Source organism: Geotrypetes seraphini, chromosome 1 (genome assembly GCF_902459505.1).
Source record: "Geotrypetes seraphini chromosome 1, aGeoSer1.1, whole genome shotgun sequence".
NCBI classification, from domain to species: domain Eukaryota; kingdom Metazoa; phylum Chordata; class Amphibia; order Gymnophiona; family Dermophiidae; genus Geotrypetes; species Geotrypetes seraphini.
Window position 1 is genome coordinate 179850619 of NC_047084.1, and position 25732 is coordinate 179876350.

The 25732-nt window shown below is 43.6% G+C and overlaps 1 protein-coding gene across 4 annotated transcripts in view; it reads right to left on the reverse strand.

Annotated features, from left to right (window-relative positions):
* The window catches only part of AADAT (aminoadipate aminotransferase), a 79848-nt gene that overhangs the window by 19555 nt on the left and 34561 nt on the right, over positions 1-25732 (reverse strand). For all 4 annotated transcript variants that reach the window (XM_033942446.1, XM_033942474.1, XM_033942464.1 and 1 more), the window contains exons 7-10: positions 15884-15949; positions 13947-14029; positions 6125-6221; positions 5570-5631 (exon numbers count right to left, since the gene is read on the reverse strand). In XM_033942446.1, coding sequence (XP_033798337.1) covers positions 5570-5631; positions 6125-6221; positions 13947-14029; positions 15884-15949 — 308 coding nt within the window. The remainder of the gene's footprint in view (positions 1-5569; positions 5632-6124; positions 6222-13946; positions 14030-15883; positions 15950-25732) is intronic.

The following is a 25732-nucleotide window of genomic DNA, read 5'->3' on the forward strand; positions in this document are numbered from 1 at the left end:
ATTTACTCCAGCGAAAGGCTGGTGGAAATGCTTGCACCTACCCACTGGCATTTAGGTGCATAGGGAGGGGAAGAGTGGCCTAATGGTTATAGCTTCTGCCTCAGCACCCTGAGGTTGCGAGTTCAATCCCAGCCTGCTCGCTGTGATTCTGGGCAAGTCATTTTACCCTCCACTGCCCCAGGTACGGCAGTTATATTGTGAGCCTGCTCTGAAAGATTGGGAAAATACTTAAGAGTACCTGATTACTATTCAATGTATTGTAAACTGCTTTAAGTGGATCTCTTCATGAAAAGGTGGTTAATAAATCCAGCTAAAAAGAACACAAGAGTTAGGGCTAGATATGATAGAGACGTTTAAATACCTATGTAATGTAAATGTGCAAGAGTCAAGTGTCTTTCATTTGAAAGGAAGCTCTGAAATGAGGGGGCATAGGATGAAGTTAAGAGGTGACAGACTCCGGAGTAATCTAAGGAAATACTTTTTTACAGAAAAGGTGGTAGATGCATAGAACAGTCTCCCGGAAGAGGTGGTGGAGACAGTGACTGGGTCTGAATTCAAGAGGGCTTGGGATAGGCACTTGGGATCTCTCAGAGAAAGAAGAGGTAATGGTTTTTGTGGATGGGCAGATTGGATGGGCCATTTGGCCTTTATCTGCCATCATGTTTTTATGTTATAATACAAGTTGTAAGAGCCTTACTCCAAATGAGAGGGGTCAAAAAAATCTTAAAACTCCAAAATGAGACCTGCTCTCTTCTTCTTCAGGCACCTGTAGGGTTAAGGGCCAACTAGATTTATTACCAAAACTCACACTGAAATATTATATACAGGGTGTTAAATCAGTAAATGGGAACTCAGATAAAGAGTTTTTCTCGAGTTCACCAGGGTTCAATACCGCCAGTAGCACAAATGTGCCCAGCAGACGTTACCCACTCACCGCGGAAAACCAGCTTTTGAATTTATGCTGCATTGGGAGATGCCCCTGAGGTTGTCCCTGATAAGGTTACGAAACGGGGCTCAGTAGGGCACTCCGTATGAACAATAGCTGTCTACAGAACAAGATAAGTTCCTGCTTTTAGTAGCTTTTAATGCTTCATAAATTGATAAGGTTAAGCAAATGTATTACACAGACACCAGGGTTTTTGGGCTAACTAGTTAGGCATGGTAATAAACACAATTTAAAAGAAAAAAGAAAACACACAAAACTTTTGTATCACAAATTATATATTATAGATTTAGATTGGCCCACAGGGTGTTCAAAGTGATATGAGTGGGTAACGTTTTCTGGGCACATTTGTGCTACTGGCGGTATTGAACCCTGGTGAACTCGAGAAAAACTGTCCTGGTGAATTCTTTTCCTGTCCCTGCCCCATTCCTGCAAGCTCTGCCCTCATCTGCACAAGCCTCAAGCACTATAAAATCATAAGTGTTCGAGGCTTGTACAGTTAAGGCAGAGCTAATAAGAATGGGACGACAACGATAAAACTCACGGGGACAGGGATAGGAAAACTGAATTCCTGCGGGGACGGGGAAAAATTTGTAAGGAAGTTCTTCTTCACCAAGAGAGTGGTAGAAAACTGGAGCACTCTTCTGGAGGCTGTTATAGGGGAAAACATCCTCCAGGGATGCAAGACAAAGTTAGACAAGTTCCTGCTGAATAGGAACGTATGCTGATAGGGCTAGTTTCAGTTAGGGCACTGGTCTTTCACCAGAGGGCCGTCGCGTGAGCAGACTGCTGGGCACGATCAGGATAGGCCCAGTAGGCACGTGCCTAGGGCCCGAAATGGTATGGGGGGCCCGCTGAAGGAAGGCAAACAGACCACTCAAAAGTTTTTTCCAAACAGGGACCCCTCCAGCATTATTTTTTTTCAAAACGGGCCCCCCCCCCCCCCGGCATCGATCGGCAATGCGCCCCCTCGGGCAAGTCAGATCGGCAATGGTGATGATCGCACGGTGCGGGCGAGGCCTCTCCGTGCTCATTGCAGTTGTGGTGGCTGCAACTTGGTGAATGCTGATGGCTGCAAGACGGGCTGGGGGAGAGCTCCACACCTGGACAGGCTGTGGTGGTAGGTGGCGATATGTCTCAGGCAGCTGCTTGTAGGCAGCAGGGGTATCTGGCTGGCTCCTTCGCGTCTCCTGCTTCTTCCTGTCAGTCTTCTTCTTTTCACGCTCTCCACGTGCTCAGCGCTCCCTAACACCGGTCGCCAACTGCGCTTACGAGCAACGGCGCCGACGTCACTCCCGCAGCTCCTCTTTAACCCGGTTGGATGGGCGGAAGAAGCGGCAGAGGAGGCAAGCAAAGAAGAGCTGGGGGATGGGCTCCCATCTCAGAACAACAGAGGGTAGGCAGAAGGGCCGACTCGACCACTGGAGTCAGCGGCCAGACGGCTACCAAACAAACTGAGCCAGACCAAATCAAAAAAAAAAAAAAACAGAAGAAAAAAAATAACATAAAATAGTAAAAATAGAATAAAAGTAGGCTAAAAATAATAAGAGAAAGCAAAACAAAAATAACAAATGTTTTCTCGTTTTCTTTAACTGTGCACTTTTTACAGCCGGCATAGCAAGCTGGTATTTTAATTATGCACAGCATTTTTACACAGCTGGTTAAATATATGTCGTTTTGACTGTATTTTAAATATGCAGCTCTGACTTTTTTAAAATAGATTTTCACAGATCTGGTTTCCATACTATCATTAGATTATTGTCTCAAGCACTCAGTGCCCTTGGGTTTTTAATTATGCGCAGCACTCTTATGCAGTTGTTTAAATATATGTATGTTGGGGTTTTTTTATTTGCACAAAGCAGAGTTAGTTCAAACCCCCCTGTAATCCATATGGATAGCAAATTTATTTACGTTTTGTGCAACTTCATAAGACTTTCTCTGTGGCTTATTTGCAACCTCAATTCTTATTATATTTCACTGATGTTACCCACATTTTTAGGGTTCTTGTTCACACTGTATGACAGCTAGTTTTTGCTGCAATATTTATTATGTTTTCTAGCTGGTAGGTCAGGTCCTTTGGTTTTGCTTACTGCATACTTCGCAGGTGCTGTGTTGGCACATACTATCTGGTTCCTTATATATATTTTTTGCTTTTTTAACATCTGAGTGAGTAACAGTTCTGTGTCAATATATAGTATATAGTTTGCATATATTTTCAGCAGCTAATGTCCATACATATTTAAATCTTTATGTCTGTCCCCATACGCCTTTTGATGAAGACCACACACCATTTTAGTAGCCTTCCTCAGGATCGACTCCATCTTTTTTGTTCAGAGATGCTAGAGGCTTGCATTGAACTAAAACTGTTCACTGGCACTGGTATGGTAATCTTTCTTGTTTGATTTGAATTTTATAATAAAAGAAAAACAAGTGGAAATAAAGAAGTAAATTAGAAAACAGGTAAATAAATGGGGCAGGGCAGGGGTGGGCGGGGCAGGGCATGGCTAGGGGGCCCAGTGTACTTGTGTGCCTAGGGGCCCTTGAAGAATTAATCCTGCCCTGGGCATGATGGACCACTGGTCTGACCCAGCGGTGGCAATTCTTATGTTCTTATGTCTAGTTGTCTTTGGGCAGGAGAAATTTCCAGTCACACCTTCCCTGGCTGGTGCCATCTCCAAAACGACACCTTGTGCTACTGCCACTAGAATACATGTTTGAATCAGGTGGCTTGCAAGCAACATTATTTTTTACCAAAGTAGCCAGAAACTTGAGAGACTGTTGTACCACAGGTTGCTGACTCCCGTGATAAAGTTTAAAAAAAAAAAAGCTCACCTCCAAATGCACTTTGATAACTTCTGCTTCTGAGTTCTGAGCTCTGGGACAGCAGTTCTGTCCTGGCGCTGTGATGATAAGAACATAAGAATAGCCTTACTGGGTCAGACCAATGGTCCATCAAGCCCAGTAGCCCATTCTCACGGTGGCCAATCCAGGTCACTAGTACCTGGCCAAAACCCAAGGTGTAGTAACATTACATGCTACTATTACAGGGCAAGCAGTGGCTTCCCCATGTCTTTCTCAATAACAGAATATGGACTTTTCCTCCAGGAACTTGTCCAAACCTTTCTTAAAACCAGCTAAGAACATAAGAATAGCCTTACTGGTTCAGACCAATGGTCCATCAAGCCCAGTAGCCCGTTCTCACGGTGGCCAATCCAGGTCACTAGTACCTGGCCAAAACCCAAGGTGTAGTAACATTACATGCTACTATTACAGGGCAAGCAGTGGCTTCCCCATGTCTTTCTCAATAACAGAATATGGACTTTTCCTCCAGGAACTTGTCCAAACCTTTCTTAAAACCAGCTAAGAACATAAGAATTGCCGCTGCTGGGTCAGACCAGTGGTCCATCGTGCCCAGCAGTCCGCTCATGCGGTGGCCCTCTGGTCAAAGACCAGCACCCTAACCGAGACTAGCCCTACCAGCGCCCGTTCTTGTTCAGCAGGAACTTGTCTAACTTTGTCTTGAATCCCTGGAGGGTGTTTTTCCCTATAACAGTAGAAAGCATTCCAGCTTTCTATCCGCTCTTACCACATCCTCTGGCAATGCATTCCAGAGCTTAACTATTCTCTGAGTGAAAAAAATTTCCTCCTATTGGTTTTAAAAGTATTTCCCTGTAACTTGATCTAGTGTCCCCTAGTCTTTGTAATTTTTGATGGCGTGAAAAATCGATCCACCTGTACCCGTTCTACTCCATTAAGGATTTTGTAAACTTCAATCATATCTCCCCTCAGCCTTCTATTTTCCAAGCTGAAGAGCCCTAAACGTTTTAGTCTTTCCTCATATGAGAGGAGTTCTATCCCCTTTACCATCTTGGTCGCTCTTCTTTGAACCTTTTCTAGCGCAACTATATCTTTCTTGAGATAAGGAGACCAGATTGGAATGCAATACTCCAGGTGAGGTCGCACCATGGAGCGATACAGGGGCATTATGACATTTTTAGTTTTGATGTCACCTACTAGTGTGCTTTTTGGACTCCTGCTGTCTTCAGAAAACATGTGTTACTTGGAAGCAACATCGCTTTACCTGAGCTGTAGCACCATCCATGAATGCTTACCAACAACCTCTAATTAAACCTACATGCTAGGAAGGGGAGGTGCATGACATGGAGAGGGTGAGCATGTGCTGGGATGCTAATATAGGGGAAAATAGATAACTTATTTATTCATTCAATTTTCTATACTGTTTTCCTAGAGGAGCTCAGAATGCTTTACATGAATTTATTCAGGTACTCCAGCATTTTTCCATCTGTCCCGGTGGGCTCACAATCTATCTAATGTACCTGGGGCAATGGGGGGATTAAGTGACTTGCCCAGGATCACGAGGAGCAGCGTGGGTTTGAACCCACAACCTCAGGGTGCTGAAGCTGTAGCTTTAACCACTGCACCACGAAGCTGAAATGTTATTTCATGGCTGGATACTAATGGCCTGGTGAAATAGTGGGGCCTGCGACTATCTATGTTTCTGGCTAAGTAGGAGGGAATGGTGGCAGTTAAGAATCAGTAGTCAGTAGCCTTTTATACAGGCAGCAAACTTTTTTCTGGTATAACACATTAACACAAGCTCAGTACCTGTCTACGTGCTTCAGGAAACCTCTCTCTCCCCACTGATGAAGGAGCTCTGATAGCATTACCTGAAAGAAAGAAAATACGCAATTACAACCCAAACAGTGGGCAATTTTCAGAGTCATTTAGCTGATGCATAATGATTTACCCATGTTAACTGACATGTCTAAAGTTTTCCTCCTCCTCCAAGCTGAAAGAGGCATTTCTGGGATGTTTACATGGGGGGGGGGATGATGGAAACAGCCCTATTTACATGGAATTTTAAAGATATATATATGCTGTCCTACTTTTTCTTCTATGCCCATATATACTCTGCTTTTTAAAGAGTATGGATTCAATATTCAAAGTGCAAAGATTTCACGGGGGCTTAGTGGGTTGCATGATTTGGGCAAGACCCGGATGAGGCAAAAAGCTACACGTGTACTCCCAGCCTTAAAAAGCGAATGCATATCTATGGGTGAAAATACCGTGTCGGGTTTTACACCAGCACAGACAGTTTCTAAAAGTTGCTTGATTATAATCATGAGACATGCTTGTTTTCTGACCAAGTCTTGAACTTGCCTGTGAGAAAGTGCTAGTATGCATTGTTGAGGTCTGTATGTGTAGAACGATTCGGTCAATAAGAGGCTCGGGACCCGTTAAAAAGCCTATTCTCAACCTAGAAGAGAGAAATGTAAACTGCAGGCTGGACAAGTTTCACATGACTATAGCAGTCTTTTGGGGATCAGCACTAAAACCCAGTAAGCTGCTCGCTATATGCAAGACAGAGCCCTGTAACTCTGCAGTTCAAAGACATTTCTATTGCCATTCACACTGGGTACAGGAAAGTTTCTCTGCATAAACAAAAATATGGTAATACCCAAAAATTGTTTTATAGCGAAACTACATTTATTCTAGGGGCTACAGACTACTTCAAAGGGGTGTCCACCTTACAACGGGGTCCTTTTTATTAAGGCGTGCTAACTGATTTAGCGCACACTAAATGCTAAGTTGCCCATCCTATATAATAAAACCCTAAGCACGCATGCGCACTTAGGGTTTCGTGATCCCTGCTGCCGTGATTTCTGGTCAGTGGCCAAATTCTATTTTAGAACATGGCGGCAGGGAACACTCCAGCGACTCCCCTCCTCCCGCCCTCACTCACTAACCACTGCTGCTTGAGGAAGCGCAGGCAAGCTCCCTTCCCTGCCGGGATGAGCCGGGACCCCTGAGAGACATGCGCAGAGAGCCCGGGGCCAGTGTGGGACTAGCGATCACCCCCTGCCACCCCATGCTCTTACCTAACCCGCCCCGAGCTGAGCATGTCCGAAGTGCACAGCAGCGGCGCCAGCGTGAGCATCCTAAGGAGAAGATAGACCTCCAGATCCGAGCAGGACTTCCAGTCCCAGGTATGGCCCCCCATCCGCTCCGTGGCTGTTCCTCACTCACCAACCGCTGCCAACGCCGCTTCTCTTCAAAGGAGCCTGGTGAGGATCGCGGCTGGCTGTAGCAAACTTCGCAGGCCGCTCAGCACTTCGGTAGCATGTTTCCTCTGACGTACGCGATCGCGTCAGAGGGAATGTGCTATCGAGGTGCAGAGCGGCCTGCGAGGTTCGCTACAGCCAGCCGTGATCCTCACCAGGCCACTTTAAAGAAGAGGAGGGCAAACGGCCATGCTGGACAGGGGGAGCAGGTAAGGAGTGCTGCTGGACCGGGGGAGCAGGGAAGAGGGACAGGGGGAGCAATAAGGAGTGCTGCTGGACAGGGGGTGCAGGGAAGAGGTGCTGCTGGACAGGGGAAGCAGGGAAGAGGGACAGGGGGAGCAGGTAAGGAGTGCTGCTGGACCGGGGGAGTAGGGAAGAGGGACAGGGGGAGCAAGTAAGAAGTGCTGCTGGACCGGGGGAGCAGGGAAGAGGGACAGGGGGAGCAATAAGGAGGGCTGCTGGACAGGGGGTGCAGAGAAGAGGTGCTGCTGGACAGGGGGAGCAGGGAAGAGGGACAGGGGAGCAGGTAAGGAGTGCTGCTGGACAGGGGGAGCAGGGAAGAGGGACAGGGGGAGCAGGAAAGAGGTGCTCTGTGGGACAGGGGGAGCAGGGAAGAGGTGCTGCTGGACAGGGGGGGAGCAGTGAAGGGCTGTTGCTGGACAGGGGGAGCAGGCAAAGGGTGGTGGTGGACAGTGGAGGAAAGACAGACAGAAAGAAAGAAAGACAGACAGAAAGTGGCCAAGGAGAGAGAGAGAGAAAGAAAGAAAGATAGACACACACATCTATTCTAGCACCCATTAATGGGCTTAAAGACTAGTAGAATATAAATTGATTAGCGCACACTAAATTGGTTAGCATGCCTTAGTAAAAGGACCACAATGTTAGTTAAAAATCCAAAGCCAGAATGGTAGGCTTTAAAGTTCTCCTAATGAATGGTCAGATAGAGAAGAAGTCCCAGAGGGCACAACAGTGAAAAGGGGAAGAAGGCTTGGCACCCCAATAGAGGCTGCATGAAATTCCCAGCTAACAGAGCACCCTAAAGTATAGTAGCCAATGAACACGTAGAACAAATTATTTGGGGTTTATATCTATATTATTTTAATGTTGTACTTAGTCAGCCATTCTGCTCTAATCTTTGAGTTTTCCCAGGCTCCTTAGAAGTTTGTTCCATCTTTGTGAGCGTTCTGGTTACCTTCCCTAAAAAATGTTTGCTTGGTGTTTTTTTTAATTAGCATTGACAGGCATCCCTCAGGGATCACCACTCTCCCCCAATCCTGTTCAACATCCTCATATCATCACTTGGCATTGAATTAGAACAAGAAGGATTCCACAAGTTTATATATGCAGATGATATTACAGTATTAGTTCCTATTCTTTCTTACTGTTAATTGTATCAGAGATTGAAAAATACACTACATTGATAGTAGCATGGATGGTGAGATTTCAACTGAAATTGAATAAGGATAAAACAAAATTTACCCCTTTTACAAAAGTGCAGAACGGTTTTTAGCACAGGTCATAGTGGTAACTGCTCCTATGCTCATAGGAATTCTACGAGCATCAGAGCTGTCATCGCTGCTGCCGGTGCTAAAAATCGCGGTACGCTTTTGTAAAAGGGGAGTTATTTTGGTCGATGCTTCTGGCAATCAAAGTCAGCGGGGTTCATTAGTTATAAATAATCTCTCATACTTTAGAACCGTCTCTAAAAATTTTGGGTATTACGCGGTTAGATCATAAATTAACAATAGAATTGCATCGAAATCATCCTGTAAAGAGTTGTGTTTGGACAATGTGCTGATTTATTTATTTCTCTGAAAATGCCCCTAATAGTCAACTAAAATTAATGCTTCCTTCTTCTAAGAGTATTAGATTTAAGAAAGTTTTTTAAAATGACCTTTTCTTATTGCGCAGTCAAACTATGGAATCTTCTTCCTATACAAATATACTGTATAATTATATTCAATTTCGAAAAGCAATCAACACCATTTTATTTCAAAATATCTCCTGTCCACTTAATTTTACCTACAATACGACTATTATTTGGTGATAATGTACCTCCCCCCATTTTATGAAGCTGCATTAGGATTTTTTTATCAATGGCGAGGGTGGTAAAAGCTCTGACACTCATAAGATATTAGTTCAGAAATAAACCTTCCCTTTTATTAAACTGCGATAGTGGTTATTAGCGCAGGAAGCCGCGCTGAATGCTCCATGTTACTCCCGATGCTCAAAGGAACTCTATCCCCCCCTTTTACAAAGGTGCGCTAAACAGGCGCCAAATGCTAATGCGTGCATGTTATCCTATGGACGCGTTAGTGCTTAGTACACACTAAACATGCGCTAAAACACTTAGCGCACCTTTGTAAAAGGAGCCCTATGAGTGTCGGGAGAAGTGCGGAGCATTCAGTGCGGTTATTGCGGTTTAGTAAAAGGGTGGGGGAGGGAAGTAAAATCACACAGAAGTTAAAAAGTTTGCATTCCTAATTTAATGCAGAATTTTTTTATGTTCAAAAGTTTTTTTTTAAAATTAAGTTTTAGATAAGTACAATAACAAGAAAATGTTACAACAATTATGAATTCCATGCAGATTTTAATCTGGTCTTATTATACTGAGTACATAGGGAACACAATGAGCAAGAAGTTTTTAATTACACAAGTGAAGACATTTTTTTACAACAGAAAAGATAACTATATTGAATAGATATATTTTTAGATTATTGGTGCTATTGTAATTGTATTTTGCTTTGGGCTGAACTTATTTTAAAGGAAGGATATGACATGACAGGAAAATTAGACAACTTGGAACTTTTCAACTAAAGCAAGACTTTCTGTCAGAGCTGAAACATTATGAGCTGTTACATCTCTCACATCTTCTCTAGAGTTCAGCTTTGTAGATATTTCTATTTATCCCTCAGAATGACCGGTCCAAGATGTCTTGGATAACAAAAAAATAAAACAAAACAAAAAAGTTCCACGAGAACTTCAGAACACCTGTCTATTAGATAGTTATCATCATAGGAGCTAACTTTTCAAAATTATTGGGGTGCTAAACCCAATGGAAATTACCTCTTCCTGGACAGAGTTTGGAAAGAGCTTGCTCAGCATTGGGGGTGCTAAAGTACCCACAGAGCTGGCTCCTATGCTTATCATTATCAAATGCATGACATTGCTGAATGCTAAAATTTGTGCTCAGATTGTGTATGACTCTTGGTCATCTAAGGAGAACTCCTTAGAAAATCAAATATTGGCCAATTATTGCTAGTTAAGGGCCGGTGGATCAATTATGGGTACATGTCCATATTTCAGCAAACAACTTTGGGTGCCATATATAGAATCTTGGTGTTTATCTATAATAATAAAACGCTAAGCGCGCATGCGCACTCACGCCGCGTGTTCCGTTTTCCATGCGCTGTAGTCTCCCGCAGGCAGGAGTGCGCATGCGCGCTTAGGGTTCTGTTCCGTGCTGTTCTTCGGTCTGCCCTGCTCCTTGCCTTGCCTTAGTGTATTTTTAAGTTGAAAGACGTGGCAGCGGCTCCTCTCACGATCCCCACCTGTGTCGGAAGTCCGATGCAGTCGGGGATCTTGAGAGGAGCCACCGCTACATCTTTCAACTTAAAAATACACTAAGGCAAGGCGAGCAGGGAACAGGGAGTACTTCTGCCCTTACAAAGGTCCCACACACTACTCCAACAAGCGAAAAGTGAATCGCGGACCCAAACAGCTCTGGCAGCTGAACTGAATCGCGATCCCACACAGTACTTCCACCCTTACAAAGGTCCTTTTTGTGATGCCTCCCGGTTGACAACAAAAAAGGCGGAGCAAGGAGACCACGATCACTGTAAGTGAAAACCAAGCGCAAGTTCGGGGCATTAGCGAGCAGGGTTGCCATGGAAACCCAGCCGGCACAACAGAAATGATGCAGTCGCAAGGGTCAGTGAAAGGGGAGCAGGATCGACATGCACAGCCACTTGCAGCAGGGGCTTAGAGGGCAAGAGAGATGAAGTTGTACAGACTGAGGAAGGGAATGTTCAGAGAAATAATAACTGAGACTGAAGAAGGAATAAAAAAAAAAAAAAAAGGAAGAGACACCTACAGGGAAACACAGGATCAGGAGCATACAGAGAAAACAGGAGAGATCAGAAACATATAGAGAAAGGAAAGCAGAGACCCCTGCAAGAAGAGAAAAAGAGCAAAGAGACTGGGAATGAGAAAGAGAGCTGTTGCAGGGAGAAAAAGCGAGGCAGTAATGTTACAACTGGAGAGGGCAGAGTGAGGAAGAAAGCAGAGACAGCGCTGCACAGGGAAATGGAGGGGGACAGAGACAGACATATATTCTAGCACCCGTTAATGTAACGAGCTTAACGACTAGTGTATGTATATTACCACAAACACAGGAAAATGACTTTATAAAATGACCTCCTGTATAGCATTAATGCTAATGCATACATAGGTTTACATGAAGGAGGGAGGTAACAGTGATATACAAATGCACTTTAAAATGGTCTAAATCAGGGGTGCCCACACTTTTTTGGCTTGCGAGCTACTTTTAAAATGACCAAGTCAAAATGATCTACCAACAATAAAAATACTAAACATATACTGTGGTGCGCTAGCCGATTTAGCGTGCGCCCATTGTATTCTATGGACACGTTAGCATTTAGTGCACGCTAAATCAGCTAGCGCGCCTTAGTAAAAGACCCCCATATTTATTTATATATATATATCGAGTGCACCTCTTCTGTCCTCCAGACCTCGCTCCATTCTCCAACCAACATCTTTCTGTCCTTCCAGCTTTTCTTTCTCTCTCCTCCACCCCTATTGGCAACATGTCTCCCTCCTCTGTTCTGATCTTGCAACTCTTTGTTCTTCCTCAGGGTCTCTCCCCTTCTGTCTCTTCTGTCCCATAGTCCAACATCTGCTCCCTCTCTTCTGCCTCCCCTTTGTTTCAGGTTTCTCCCTCTCTAGCTTCCTTCTGCTAACATTTTGAGTCCTCCCACCTTTGGTCCAGGTCTTTGTGTCTCTCACTCTCTTTGTCTTCCCCCTCCCCAGGGCCTGGCATCTCTCTCTCCTCGGTTCAGAGTGTTTCAACCTCTCTAAGCCCTCTAGTAGTCCAGGTCTGCCTTATCTGCCTTGTCTTCCCACTCCCTTTTTGTTCAAGGCTGCTTTCCTGCCCCTCCTCAAGGTCCTTTTGTCTCTTCTCTCTCCCCCCCCCTCCCCAATCCAGCGTCTCTAAGGCAATCTCCCTCCTGCCAGAGCCCTCGCAATGGGCCCAATTTTACCCCGACGTGTGGGACCTTATCTCCGCTGCTTCCCTCAGACTGGATCATCGAGCTGCTTCCTTAGACTGGTTCCCTCACCTCCGTTCTTCCCTCTGGGCCTACCACAGTTAAAAGTTCATTACGGCAGCCTGCAGAGCGAGCGCAGCATGCTGCCATCAGCTTTTGTAGCACGTTCCCTCTGCCATGGTTCCGCACCTCCTCTGACGTTGGGGGCGGGACCGCGGCAGAGGGAACATACTACAGAGGCTGACGGCAATCTGCTACGTTCGCTCTGCAGGATGCCATAATTCCACTACTTTAAAGGTGAGACAGTGACCGGGGGAATGCTAGGGAGAACATTGGCTCTGCGAGCTACCGGCATTGCCTTTGCGATCGACCGGTAGATCGCGATCGACGTTTTGGGCACCCCTGATCTAAATAATCTGAATGCAGTCATACAAAAATAACGTGATCATCTTAAGCAGAAGGTGGTAGTCAGTGCTTTGTGCTTTTTCCTCAGAGGAAACTGGTATCCAATTGAGCTGAACACAAGTTATCTCTTTTCTGATTTTTGATCCCTCCCTCCAATCTATAGCGAAGATAATGTCACAAATCACTTTACACATGTAAAGCACATGGAAAATAGCTCTTATAAAACTGTACATATGTATATACACATACAAGTATGCATGTGGACAAGAGCTTTTGGCTTTGAAGTCATTTCTGCCCCGCTGTAACAGCAACAAGCTTCTCGATACAATAATTTTGGCTGTGATGGATTTCCTAGCATGACTAAAGTTATTGCTGAGTGACCCACCCCCTGCCGCACCCGTAGTAGCTATCTTCACCTGGAAACCCCACCATACCTCTTAGCAAAGTTGGCTCTGGCAGTTCTAGGGGACTGTCAGGGGGGTCCTTCAATGAGAAAAGAAATGCAGGCTGCTTTAGGAGGTGCCTGTGAGGGAGGACAGAACAGGCTTCCTGAAGAACTGTCCTCCCTCACTGACACCATCTGAAGCTACCCACATTGTTTTTTTCTCATTGAAGGATCCCTTAGAGCCGCCGGGGCCATGCAGGGCAGGCAGCCATTGTTAAGAGGTATGGTGGGGGTTGTGGATGGTTTAGCAATAATTTTGATTGCACTGGGAAATCCAGCATGACCAAAATTATTGCATCAAGGAGGTCGTTGCTGTTACAGGTTTTGCTTAGACTTGCACATAATGCATGTGTAGGCATTCCCAGAGGTGGGTGGATTTGGTGTGGAGTTGCAACATGCACACAACTGCCTCAAAGTAAGTGTAACTTTGTATGAGAGCAACTGTGCGCTATTGGGATTATGGTAGGAAGATTATCTTGGTTTTGAAAATCTTTGTGGGGGCCCTGTGGTAAAAAAAAAAAAAAAAAAATTGCTGCCAGAGAGGACAGTTTTCAAAGACATTTCTATACATACAGTAGAAGGAAGCATTCCTGAGTGTGGGTGGGACAAAGAGCACAATTATAGACATGTGTTTCCATTTCCAAAAGTGTGCGTGTAAATTTTTACAGACAAACAACGCACCAGAAACAGCAGGAACAGATTTCAGTACTCCTCCTAAGCTGCCCCAGAGTAAATGGTAAAAATGGAATTAGCAGAAAATGTGACCAGTACTGTGACTATCTTACCCGGAAGAGAGAACTTTAGACATTGAGTCTGTCCTGATAACTCGACCATCAACATCCATTGACAAGAAGCTTGGGGTCCAAGGCTTAAACAATAAAAACATTGAAGCATTTTGAAATTGTTAGTGGCAGAGTATCAGTGTCAGTGTTTCCATTCAAAGTCTAAGAATAAAAAGAGGAAAATTAAATTATGGTTTAGGAAACATAATATCTATACCAGACAAATGTAATTTCTAACTGGCTCCATCTGATATAGAGAGATATTTTGGCATCTCAAATGCGAAGCAACAGATTAAAAAGCTAGGTTTTTAAATGCATTCTACTTTAAATTTAATTTTTTTTCTTATCTTATTTTCCTTGCCAACGGTTTTTGACATGCAAGCTGGGCCACTGCTCTGAGGTTATGATTTAACTGTAAAATGTCTGCTGAAGAAATAAACCTGCCCACCAAGAAGATGGTTTTACAACGAGCTGCAAAAGTTGTGTCCACTTTTATCCACTTAGAGAAAAATTTAGTATATGGTGTCCAAAATTAGGTTCTGGGAAGATCCATGGTACGAAGTCTGACAATTAAGTTTGCGACCTCATCCTAGAAAAAGCGCTACATACCTCATTGCTGAATATCACTATGGTCACCTTCAACGTACTCCCCTTTGGAAGCTAAGCACCGATGCCAGCACCTAGTCTACCCTTCAAAGCAATTTTGCGGTGTCAGGTCAAAAGCGCGCCGGGACAAAGGCGCGCCCAGACAATTGAGCGCAGCGTGGAGGTGCGCGCCGCTCAAAATTACTGTTTTTAGGGCTCTGACGGGGGGGGCATGGGGGGGAACACCCCACTTTACTTAATGGACATCGCGCCGCGTTGTGGGGGGTTTGGGGGTTGTAACCCCCCACATTTTACTGAAAACTTCACTTTTTCCCTGTTTTTAGGGAAAAAGTTAAGTTTACAGTAAAATGTGGAGCGTTACAACCCCCCAAACTTCCCATAACGCCGGCGCGATGTCTATTAAGTAAAGTGGGGGGGGGGGTTCCCCAACAAAACCCCCCGTCGGAACCCCTAAAAACAGTACTTTTGAGTGGTGCGCGCCTCCGCGCTGCGCTCAATTGTCTGGGCGCGCCTTTGTCTTTCGCGCCGTTGTCTATGAACCCAATTTTGCTATAACATCACACATAAATTCTGGCCATGCTCCGTCCCACCCATGGTCACGCCCCCTTTTGAGTTACTCGCTGTAAAATTTAAGCGCGCATTTTATAGAAGAGAGTGCAGGGCAAATCCATGTGTAAACCCAAATGAGTGCCAATTAACACTAATTGCGATGGTTAATTGCTCATTAACTAATTTCATCTGCATGCAGATCTGTGAACTATGCTCAAATTTAGGCAATCTATAGAGAAACCGGGGTTGGAGATGTTCCTACCAGCAAGGTTAAGTTTAGGGAAGCAAGAATATGCAAAAGCTTTGATCTTTTAAAACAACACATTGTACATTACTCTACATGGAAAATACAAAACGCAAAGACAGTGGCTGCAAATTGCTAAAGGTACAGTACTTTTATCCCGAGACAGTTTCTCACAGGAAAGGATGCTTATTCCGTCCCTCTGAAGTACAACTAATCATTTCTACAGCGCTACGAGGCCTACACAGCTCTGTACACATTATTTGCAGGTACTCTCTATCTCTAATGGGCTGACAATCTATGTTTTTTTTGTACCTGGGGCAATGGAGAGTTTGGTGACTTGCCCAGGGTTTGCAAGGAGCTACAGTGGAAATTGAACCCAGTTCCCCAGGGTCACAGTTTGCTGCAGTAACCATTAGGCTATATGCAAGTATATAGAAAAATGTCCCCACTTATGCAATGTACATCAGCTAAATAACATGTCATCCTTGAAGTGGGACACTTCACCAAAAGAAGCGTCAGCTACAAGCAGACAGAAGCTTACCTTTTGAAACTGGAGAAAATAATAGGGATCATCTTCAATGATGAGCAAATCATAATCTCTTGCAATCTGAAAAGGAAGCCATAGCAAAATCCTGGCAATGTTAAGCGTATCTTGGAAAATTGGTTTTCATGATTTTCTCCTCTTTCTTGTTTGTACATAGGAGGAATACTTGTGACCTGTATTGGTCACTGTCGCAGACAAGATGTTGTGCACGAGGGACCCTAGTTGGACTCAGAATGACTTTTCTTATGTTTTTACACCTTTTCATAATTTAGAGCTATTAAGCTGTAATTAGAAAAAGGAATGTGGTTGAAATAGAGGGTCATATGGCCTATTTTATTACACAACAAAAGAAACAAGAAGACCTCAAAATCCACAGAAGAATCAATCCAACAAAAGAAAACAAAAACCTGTGGATGCTGATGTTCTGAAAATGATTTATTATATGTCCTTTCACAATAAAACCATAACATAAAAATACATATGAAAAAGTCCAACTGGACCCTACATGGTCTGTGTTTTGGCGAACACGTCTTCCTCAGGGGTCCAATTGATGTCAAATGCACAAATAGAGAAATGGACTAAAAACAGTGTATTTGTGTTTAAGCATGTGGTAGGAACTGACTGGAGACAAGCACAAATGGCACAAAAAAATTGCTATGGAAGGAAGACCACTTATAAAAGCTAAGTACCCTTAAGAATGAAAAATGCTATAAGGGATGTTAAATAAAAAGAGAATTATAATTAAAAGTTTTACATCAAATAAATTTTGTGAGCCACTCCAGTGAGGAGGTAGTACATAAAGCCTGGGGCAATGAAAACTTTTTGAGGCCAGGTGCTACTTCTGAGGAGCTGGGGATTATACACTATATGTGAGGTATTGGGAACTTATATTGATTGTGGTGTAAGTTTGAAGAGAATTTTGCCTTTAGTGCATGGCCATTAAAACAGATTAGCGTGCTAAGGGCTTATCTACTAAGCATGCACTAAGGTGCAATTCTATAAACGGCAATCCCAGTTTTAGTCAACGGTAGGTGTCCTACCGCTGTCTAACCAGCCAATTGGGTCACACTTTTTTTTTTTTTTTTTAAAACCTACCTGAGGCAGGCAGCCTACACTGTAGGTTTTTTTCGCAGGTCTAGGGAGACGCATAAGAACACCTAAGCTTGCCCAAGGCTGGGTATGGTTTCACCTAGAAGTGGTCTTGAGAGAGTTTAAATGGCTCTAGGCGTCTCCCTAGAGCCACAACATATGTCTGAAATGTAGGCCATTAAACTGCTGGCCTACATTTCAAATAGACATGTCCGCTGAGCTAATCACAGCACGGAAATCTGCCTGCTGTGATCAGCTGAGTGGCTGCAGCAGGGAACCCCTGAACCCCCCACTACAAGTTGGCTGGCAGGAGGAATACCCACTCCCTTCTGCTGCCACCCCCAAACCCCACTCAACACTGTCCATGGCAGAAGGGATGCCCAATTCCTCCTGCTGCCATCCCCGAACTCCACCCAACACTGTCTGCAGCAGGAGGGATGCCAAATTCCTCCTGCTGTCAACCCAAAACCCCCACCTGATACTGTCCGTGGCAGGAGGGATGCCCAATTTCTCTTGCTGCCACCCCCGAACCCCTATTCCAAGAAGGATGCCCAATTCCTCCTGCCACCAACCCCAAACCCCTGAACTGATCCCCCCCAACCGCAATAGGAAGGAGGGATGCCCACTCCTTCCTGCCAGCAGGCCCCCCAAATCCATGGCCCCCCAATCTACAACCACCTCAAACTTGAATCCCCCACCCCGGCACCCCAACCCCCCGACTAACTCCCCAAACCTTTTGTAGTACGGTGGGACAGAGGGATGCCTACCCTGCGACCGCCAGGCCCACCTCTTCACAATGGTGGGCCTTCCCCTTCCCAGTCCATCCTGGGATGCACTGGGGAGGAGCCTAAGGCCATAATTGGCCCAGGCGTCTAAGCCCCTTCGCATGTGCCCATCACTATCACTAGCGAAGGGCACATGCAAATTTAGTGAATCATTGCAGCTGTCAACCGACCTCATTTGCATGCCTGAATTTTTGAGAATATCTCGGGTTTTTTTTAGATTTGCTACCTTAAGAACAACTGAAGTGTAAGTTTGCTTATTTCTTTGTTTGAATTTTGATATTAAAGAAACTTGTTCAAGGAACCACGGAGTCCAGGCTGGTAATATTACTGGTTACAGATTTAATGAGTTTATCTATCTGGGATCTTAATTTTTTGGGGGGACTGTAATAATTTAAATTGAAAAAATAAAACTATATATGCTGTAGATTGTGCATAATTTAAAGCTCTTTAAACCATGCTGATTACTTTTATATTTTGGAGACATCTCTGGAAAGAAAATTATATAAAGTTACTTTAAAGATGTGGCACTGCCCACTTTGAATGATAATAGCTTATGAAGCCTTACCAGGCAGCTTTTAAGATGAGCTGTAAAAATCATTATTTGAGCCAGTGAAAAATGAACTTACTTGCTGAGCTGAAACAAAGTTTCTTAAAATTTTTAATGGAACTTTCTTCACTCTCAGACCACCTTTCCTAAGAACATAAGAACAGCCATACTGGGTGAAACCAATGGTCCATCTAGTCCAATCTCTTGTTTCCAACATTGGCCAATCCAGGTCACAGTACCTGGCAGAAACCCAAATAGTAGCAACATTCTGGGTTACCGATCCAGTGCAAGTAATGGCTTCCCCTATGTCTGTCTCAATAGCAGACTATGGACTTTTCCTCCAGGAATGTGTCCAAATCTTCCTTAACCTTTTCCTATCGTAATAAATTTTACACTACGCTGGTTTCAATCGTAATTATTTTAGCAAAGTTTTGTATTATTCACCGTTATCATTTACGGCTATTGTAAACATAATGTAAATAAGTCATAAGTCTGTAAATTCAAATATTTTGTGTTCCTGGCTCTTTATTAGTCCATACAGACTGTTTATCCACGATGGCAATGACATTTTTGGAATGTCCCGTCATCGGGGACACACGATAGGAAGAGGTTAAACTTAGCTACGCTTACCACTGTAATCATCTCCTTTGGCAACGAGTTCCAGAGCTAAACTATTCTTTGAATAAAAAAAAATATTTCCTCCTATTTGTTTTAAAAGTATTCCTATGTAATTTCATCATGTGTCCCCTAGTTTTTCTACTTTTGGAAAGAGTGAAAAATTGATACACTCCTACCCATTCTACACCACTCGAAATTTTGTAGATCTCAATCATATCCCCCTTAATCATCTCTTTTCCAGGCTGAAAAGCCCCATCCTCTTTAGGCTTTCCTCATACGAGAGGAGTTCATTCCCTTTATCATTTTGGTTGCTCTTCTTGGGACCTTTTTTAATTCCACTACACTTCCCCCTCAGTATTCGTGGGGGCTAGGGGCAGAGCCGGCCTGCGAATATTGAAAAAAACGTAAATAACTTTTAGGACTGACTCTGACCCACCCCCGCCTCCCTCCTGCCTCCCGGACCTCTCCACACCTTACCTGGTGGTCTAGCGGTGAAGTGGGGCAGGAGTGATCGTCCTACACTCCTGCCCTGTGCAGAGCTGTCAACAAAAATGGCTGCCGTGAGTTCCCGCTGTAGTCTCGTGAGTCCGTGGGAACTCACAGCAGTCATTTTTGTGGACAGCTATGCATGGGGCAGGAGCATAGGACGATCGCTCCTGTCCCACTTCACCGCTAGACCACCAGGTAAGGTGTGGGGAGGTCTGGGAGGCAGGAGGGAGACGGGGGTGGTTCCGGGTTTAGAAATTTGTGACTAACCAAAGTCACGAGTCCTAAACCCACGAATCGGGAGGAAGAAGTGTAAATCTTTTTGGAGACATAGCAACCAAAACTGTGTGCAATATTCAAGGTGAGGACACACCATGGAATGATACAGAGGCATAATTCTCAGTCTTATTTACCATCCATTTGCTAATAATTCCTAGCATCCTATTTGCTTTTTTTGGCACAGTGATACACTGGGCAGATGATTTCAGTGTAGTATTTATAATGATACCCAGATCTTTTTCTTGGGTGCCAACTCCTAAGGCAGATCCTAACATCTGGTAAGTATGATTTGGATTATTCTTCCCAATGTGCATCACTTTGCATTTGTCCACATTCTTCATCTTCCATTTGGATGCCCAGTCTTCCAATTTCCTAAGGTCTTCCAGCAATTTTTACAGTCGTAATGCGTCCCCACTTATGCAATGTACATCAGCTAAATAACATGTCATGCTTGAAGTGGGACACTTCACCAAAAGAAGTGTCAGCTACAAGCAGACAGAATAGTTTTGCGTCATCTGCAAATTTAATCACCTCACTTGTTCCAATTTATAAATATGTTACATAGCACCAGTCTCAATACAGAACCCATGCTGATTCTGTCCCATTAAACCATGTTTTTTTACTGTTCCATAATTTTATTTTTTATAATTGTTTCCACTATTTTGCTTGATACCGAGGTCAGGCTTACTAGTCTATAATTTCCCAGATCTCCCCTGGAACCCGTTTTAAAAATCGGCGAAACACTGGTCACCCTCCAATCTTTAAGTACTACGAACGATTTTTGCAAAAGGTTATAGATCACTAACAGCAAAATGTGCCCCATTTCCTGGAATTTTTTAAGAATAATTGTTGTGCTGTTCATTTCCTTCCTAAGGTTTCCTGTTTTCGTCTCTCTGTGTATCTTTGTCAGTTGGTTATATTAGCATCTTAATTTTATAACTGTAAACTGCTCTGATGCTCTAGCGGTTTGCCAAATAAAAAATTACTCCCTTAACACGCTACTAGTACTAATTATTTCTATAGTGCTACTAGATTTAAGCAGCACAGTAACTATTATTTGCCCGTTTGTGTGCCTACAACATAAAGCCCCCCTATGTAGAATTATCCCCATTATATACCTGTACACGAGCCATTTTTTAACTCACCATTCACATGTGGATTTCATTTCTGTAAATGCCAGAATTTCCATGTGGAATCTGCAAATAAGGTTTCTAAAATAAGTCCCGTAGCTAACCAGCAGGTGGCAACATAACACTGGCTGTCAGAACTGAAGATATTATATTCCTGCTGTTCTAGGGCAATTACGGTACATTACACTGCATAGGTTAAAAGTTAGTTTCAGTTGTTGATGTGATGATCTCAGAGCAAGGAACTGTTCCACTGTTCACCAGGGGTGAAAACAGTTGTAGAGATGTAACAGTGACTTGGTTAGTACATCTTAAGAAATAGGAGAAATAGAAATGTACAGTTTGTGTAGCCAAATGATTGGAGACGAAATATCTTTTATATGAGGAAAGGCTAAAGAGGTTAGGACTCTTTAGATTAGAAAAGAGACAAATAAGGGGAGATATGATAGAAGACTACAAAATCCTAAGTGGAATGGAAGGGCAACATGGTAACTTAGTAAATATTAGTAGAAAAAGGCCTGAACGGTCCACCCAGTTAATCCAACAAGATGGCTAGAGTTGAATCTGGCACGCTACCCAGGTTCCACTTCTTCACAATTAAATGCTGGTATATTTAATTTCTATCTCTCCATGCCAATTTTGGGGCACAGCCCATAGAAATTTGTCTGGCACTGGTTCTACTTCTCGACTACTAGAGTTACTGTCGAAGCCCACTCCAACCTTGATCTTGATTTGTTTTTTGCAATTTAAGGGACCCAGACCATAGAAATCAAAGCTCACTCCATTTATGAGGTCATTTAAATTTTGCTTTAATTGCATTTCATCCTTTTTGTATATAGCGATCCTCTGTGTTTATCCCACGCCTTCTTAAATTTCATCACCATTTCTGTTGTCACAATCTCCCACGAGAAGGCATTCTTGGCATCCAAGTTTACAAGTTTATTGACTTTCTTTACCACTTTCTCACTTAAAAAAGGAATATAAGTGGTATATAGTGCTCTGAACAACCCTTCTCCCTAGCCTTGCTCTTCAAAGGAACTGGCAAAAACAAACTCCTTTCAGAAGGAGACAACTCAAGGGTGTAATCAGGGTTTGCCAGGGTTTTAAATCCGGGGTAACTCCTCTAGATTCCTCACAGTAGGTAACATAGAATCTTGATACTTTTGGGGCTTCTGCCAAGTACTTATGACCTGGAAAGGTCACTATTAGAAAAAGGATACTGGGCTAGACTTTTAGGGGCAAATTCTGTAAAGGGCATCTGAAAGTTAGGCATTATTTAGACGTAAAGCAGGAAAATGTTGAGCATGATTCTATAATGCATAGACGTACTATTAGAGAATCACGCTCAGCGCCGCTCAGTGACTCTAGATCAGGGATCTCAAAGTCCCTCCTCGAGGGCCGCAATCCAGTCAGGGTTTCCGGATTTCCCCAATGAATATGCATGAGATCTATGTGCATGCATGGCTTTCAATGCATATTCATTGGGGAAATCCTGAAAACCCGACTGGATTGCGGCCCTCAAGGAGGGACTTTGAGATCCCTGCTCTAACATAAGCATTGCCTCTGCTGGGTCAGACCAGGGGTCCATCGTGCCCGGCAGTCCGCTCCCGCGGCGGTCCCCCAAGTCCATGACCTGAAAGTGTTCCCTACCTAACCTAAAATATCCATACCCTATTCGCTCAATGTCCTGTAAGGTAAACCTCTATCTGTACCCTGTTATCCCCTTCACTTCCAGGAAGTCATCCAGTCCCTTTTTGAACCCCAGAATTGTACTCTGTCTTATCACCTCTCCGGGAAGCGCGTTCCAGGTGTCCACCACCCTCTGAGTGAAGAAGAACTTCCTTGTATTCGTTATGAATCTGTCTCCTCTCAGTTTTTCTGAATGACCTCTTGTTTTAGTTGTCCCTGCTAGTCTAAAGAATCTGTCCCTCTCCACCTTCTCTATGCCTTCATGATTTTATAAGTCTCTATCATGTCCCCTCTCAGTCTCCTCTTCTCCAGGGTAAAGAGCCCCAGCCTGTCTAACAGTTCGGCATATGAAAGGTTCTCCATACCCTTTATCATCCTTGTTGCTCTCCTCTGGACCCTCTCGAGTATTGCCATGTCCTTCTTGAGGTATGGCGACCAGTATTGGACGCAGTATTCCAGATGTGGGCGCACTATTGCTCGATACAGTGGCAAGATAACTTCCTTTGTTCTGGTAGTGATACCTTTTTTGATAATGCCCAACATTCTGCTCGCTTTTTTTGAGGCCGCTGCACATTGCGCCGCCGGCTTCATTGTGTTATCCACCAATACCCCCAGATCTTTTTCTTGGCTGCCTTCCCCGAGTACCCTCCCTCCCATCTAGATGCATCTAAATAGTTAGAGGTCCTTTAGAGAATTGCCTTTTAGGTGTCACATAGATGTCTTCACAATGTCTATAACGTTATCGTGCCTCATTATTATGATGCCATTAGAATGGCAATTTTATGTTGTTTTTCATTAAAATTGTATGCCATGAAATGCTGGAACCACGATTATATTTTATTTATTTATCTTTTAATCCTTTTTTAAAAAAAATTATTTTGCTTCTATCATAGGGAGCAGAGTGGGATTTGAACCAACAACGTCGGGATGCTAAGCCTGTAGCTAATAATAATACTAATAAAAGTTTATTTATATCCTGCAGTACCTTGCAGTTCAAAGCAGTTTACATCAAGAGAAGCTGTCAAACACAGCGAAAATACATACATAAACACATGCTTGAAATACATCACTTTTTTCACTTTTGAGAGGCTTCACTTTTGGCAGCATTTCTCAGCGTATCCAACACACAGGCACTTGTTGTTATCTTCATTTTTTGCGGTATATTTTATACCTTATTTACCATGGACCCCTGACGAAGGCGTGTTGTCCTAAACACGGACCGTGTTGGGTCTCTTGGTTGGTAAAAAGGTTTTTATATTACTGCATTTTAACCTTGGTACAATAAATTTTTGCAGTTTTTGTTTGGTTTTCCTGTTTTGGTGGTTTTTCTGCAGATTTGGTTGGATTTCTTCTTTTTTTGTTGCTCTTTGAAATACATCACTAAGATAATTTAAACAAATTTATCATATATGTAAGTTTTCAGATATCTTCTAAGGGCTCCTTTTATCAAGCCGCGCTAGCGGGGTTAACGTGCGCGCTGGCCAAAAACTACCTGCTCAAGAGGAGAGGGTAGCGGCTATCGCGGCCGGCGGTTTAACACGCGCTATTACGTTCGTTAAACCACTAGCGCAGCTTGATAAAAGGAGTCCTAAATGTTTGATATGTAGAAGAATTTAGAAGCAATTCACTTATAGATTTATCCCAAATGCCAGCTGACAGGAATCTTTTATAAATATATCCTTTCAACCTAGGAAATGAGAATAAAGAAGCTCTACTGCGCCTCACACTAGGATATTAAACCGCATGTCAATTCCAAAACTAGGGGGTCCTTTTACTAAGGCATGCTAGTGCATCTTAGCGCGCGCTAAATGCTAACACGAGGATATAATGGAAGCATTGCCATGCGTTAGCATTTAGCATTCGCTAATATTTAGCATAGAAACATAGAAAGATGATGGCAGAAAAGGGCTACAGCTCATCAAGTCTGCCCACTCTACTGACCCACCCCATTACGTCTGAGTGCTGATGACTTAGTTCCTTAGCTTGACCCTCGTAGGGATCCCACGTGGATGTCCCATCTATTCTTAAAGTCGAGCACGCTGGTGGCCTTGATCACCTGCACCGGAAGTTTGTTCCAATGATCCACCACCCTTTCTGTGAAGAAGTACTTCCTGGTGTCACCACTAAATTTCCCTCCTCTGAGTTTAAGCGGGTGCCCCCTTGTGACCGAGGGTCCCTTGGGAACGAATATGTCGTTTTCCACCTCGACATGACCCGTGACGTATTTAAATGTCTCAATCATGTCACCCCTTTCCCTGCGCTCCTCTAGAGTATAGAGCTGCAATTTGCCCAGTCTTTCTTCTTATGAGAGTCCCTTGAGTCCGGAGACCATTCTAGTGGCCATCCGCTGGACCGACTCGGCTCGAAGCACATCTTTACAGTAATGTGGCCTCCAGAATTGCACACAGTATTCCAGATGAGGTCTCACCATGGTTCTGTAAAGTGGCATTATGACTTCAGGTTTGCGGCTGACGAAGCTTCTCTTGATACATCCCATCATTTGCCTCGCCTTGGATGAGGCCTTCTCTACTTGTTTGGCCTAGCGCGCCTTAGTAAAAGAGCCCCTAGGTTTTTTGTCTTTATTTGGTCGCTAGTTAGGTGTCACTTAGGCTTGCTATCGGCGTCCGCATATAGGTGAACAGGGCTTTATTTTTTTGGGTATAGAGTACTCCAGGTTGATATTAAGATCAAAAGATAAACATATCCAGATTGATATTAAGGTCATAATATGAGTATGTTTAATAATGCATCACTTAAACAAAGCACATGAAAAAATATATATATTGCATACTAAACCTTCTATTTTGTGGGGAAAGAGGACTCCTCTTTGCTAATAATAGAAAGAGATATATAATAATGCATAGTAACATAACATAATAGATGATGGCACATAAAGACCCAAATGGTCCATCTAGTCTGCCCAATCTAGATGGACCAATCTAGTCTGATGCAATCTAAAAATTTGGTGTTGTTTTTTCTTAGCTATTTCTGGGCAAGAATCCAAAGCTCTGCCCAGTACTATTCTTAGGTTCCAACTACTGAAGTCTCCATCATAGCTCACTTCAGTCCATTCTCACCCTCCCAGCCATTGAAGCCCTCCCCATACTCAAGCAAAGCACATGAAAAAAATATATATATATATTGCATAGTAAACCTCATTTCCAAAAGGTTAAAAACATAATTTATTTATTTAATTTTTCTATACCATTCTTCCAGGGGAGCTCAA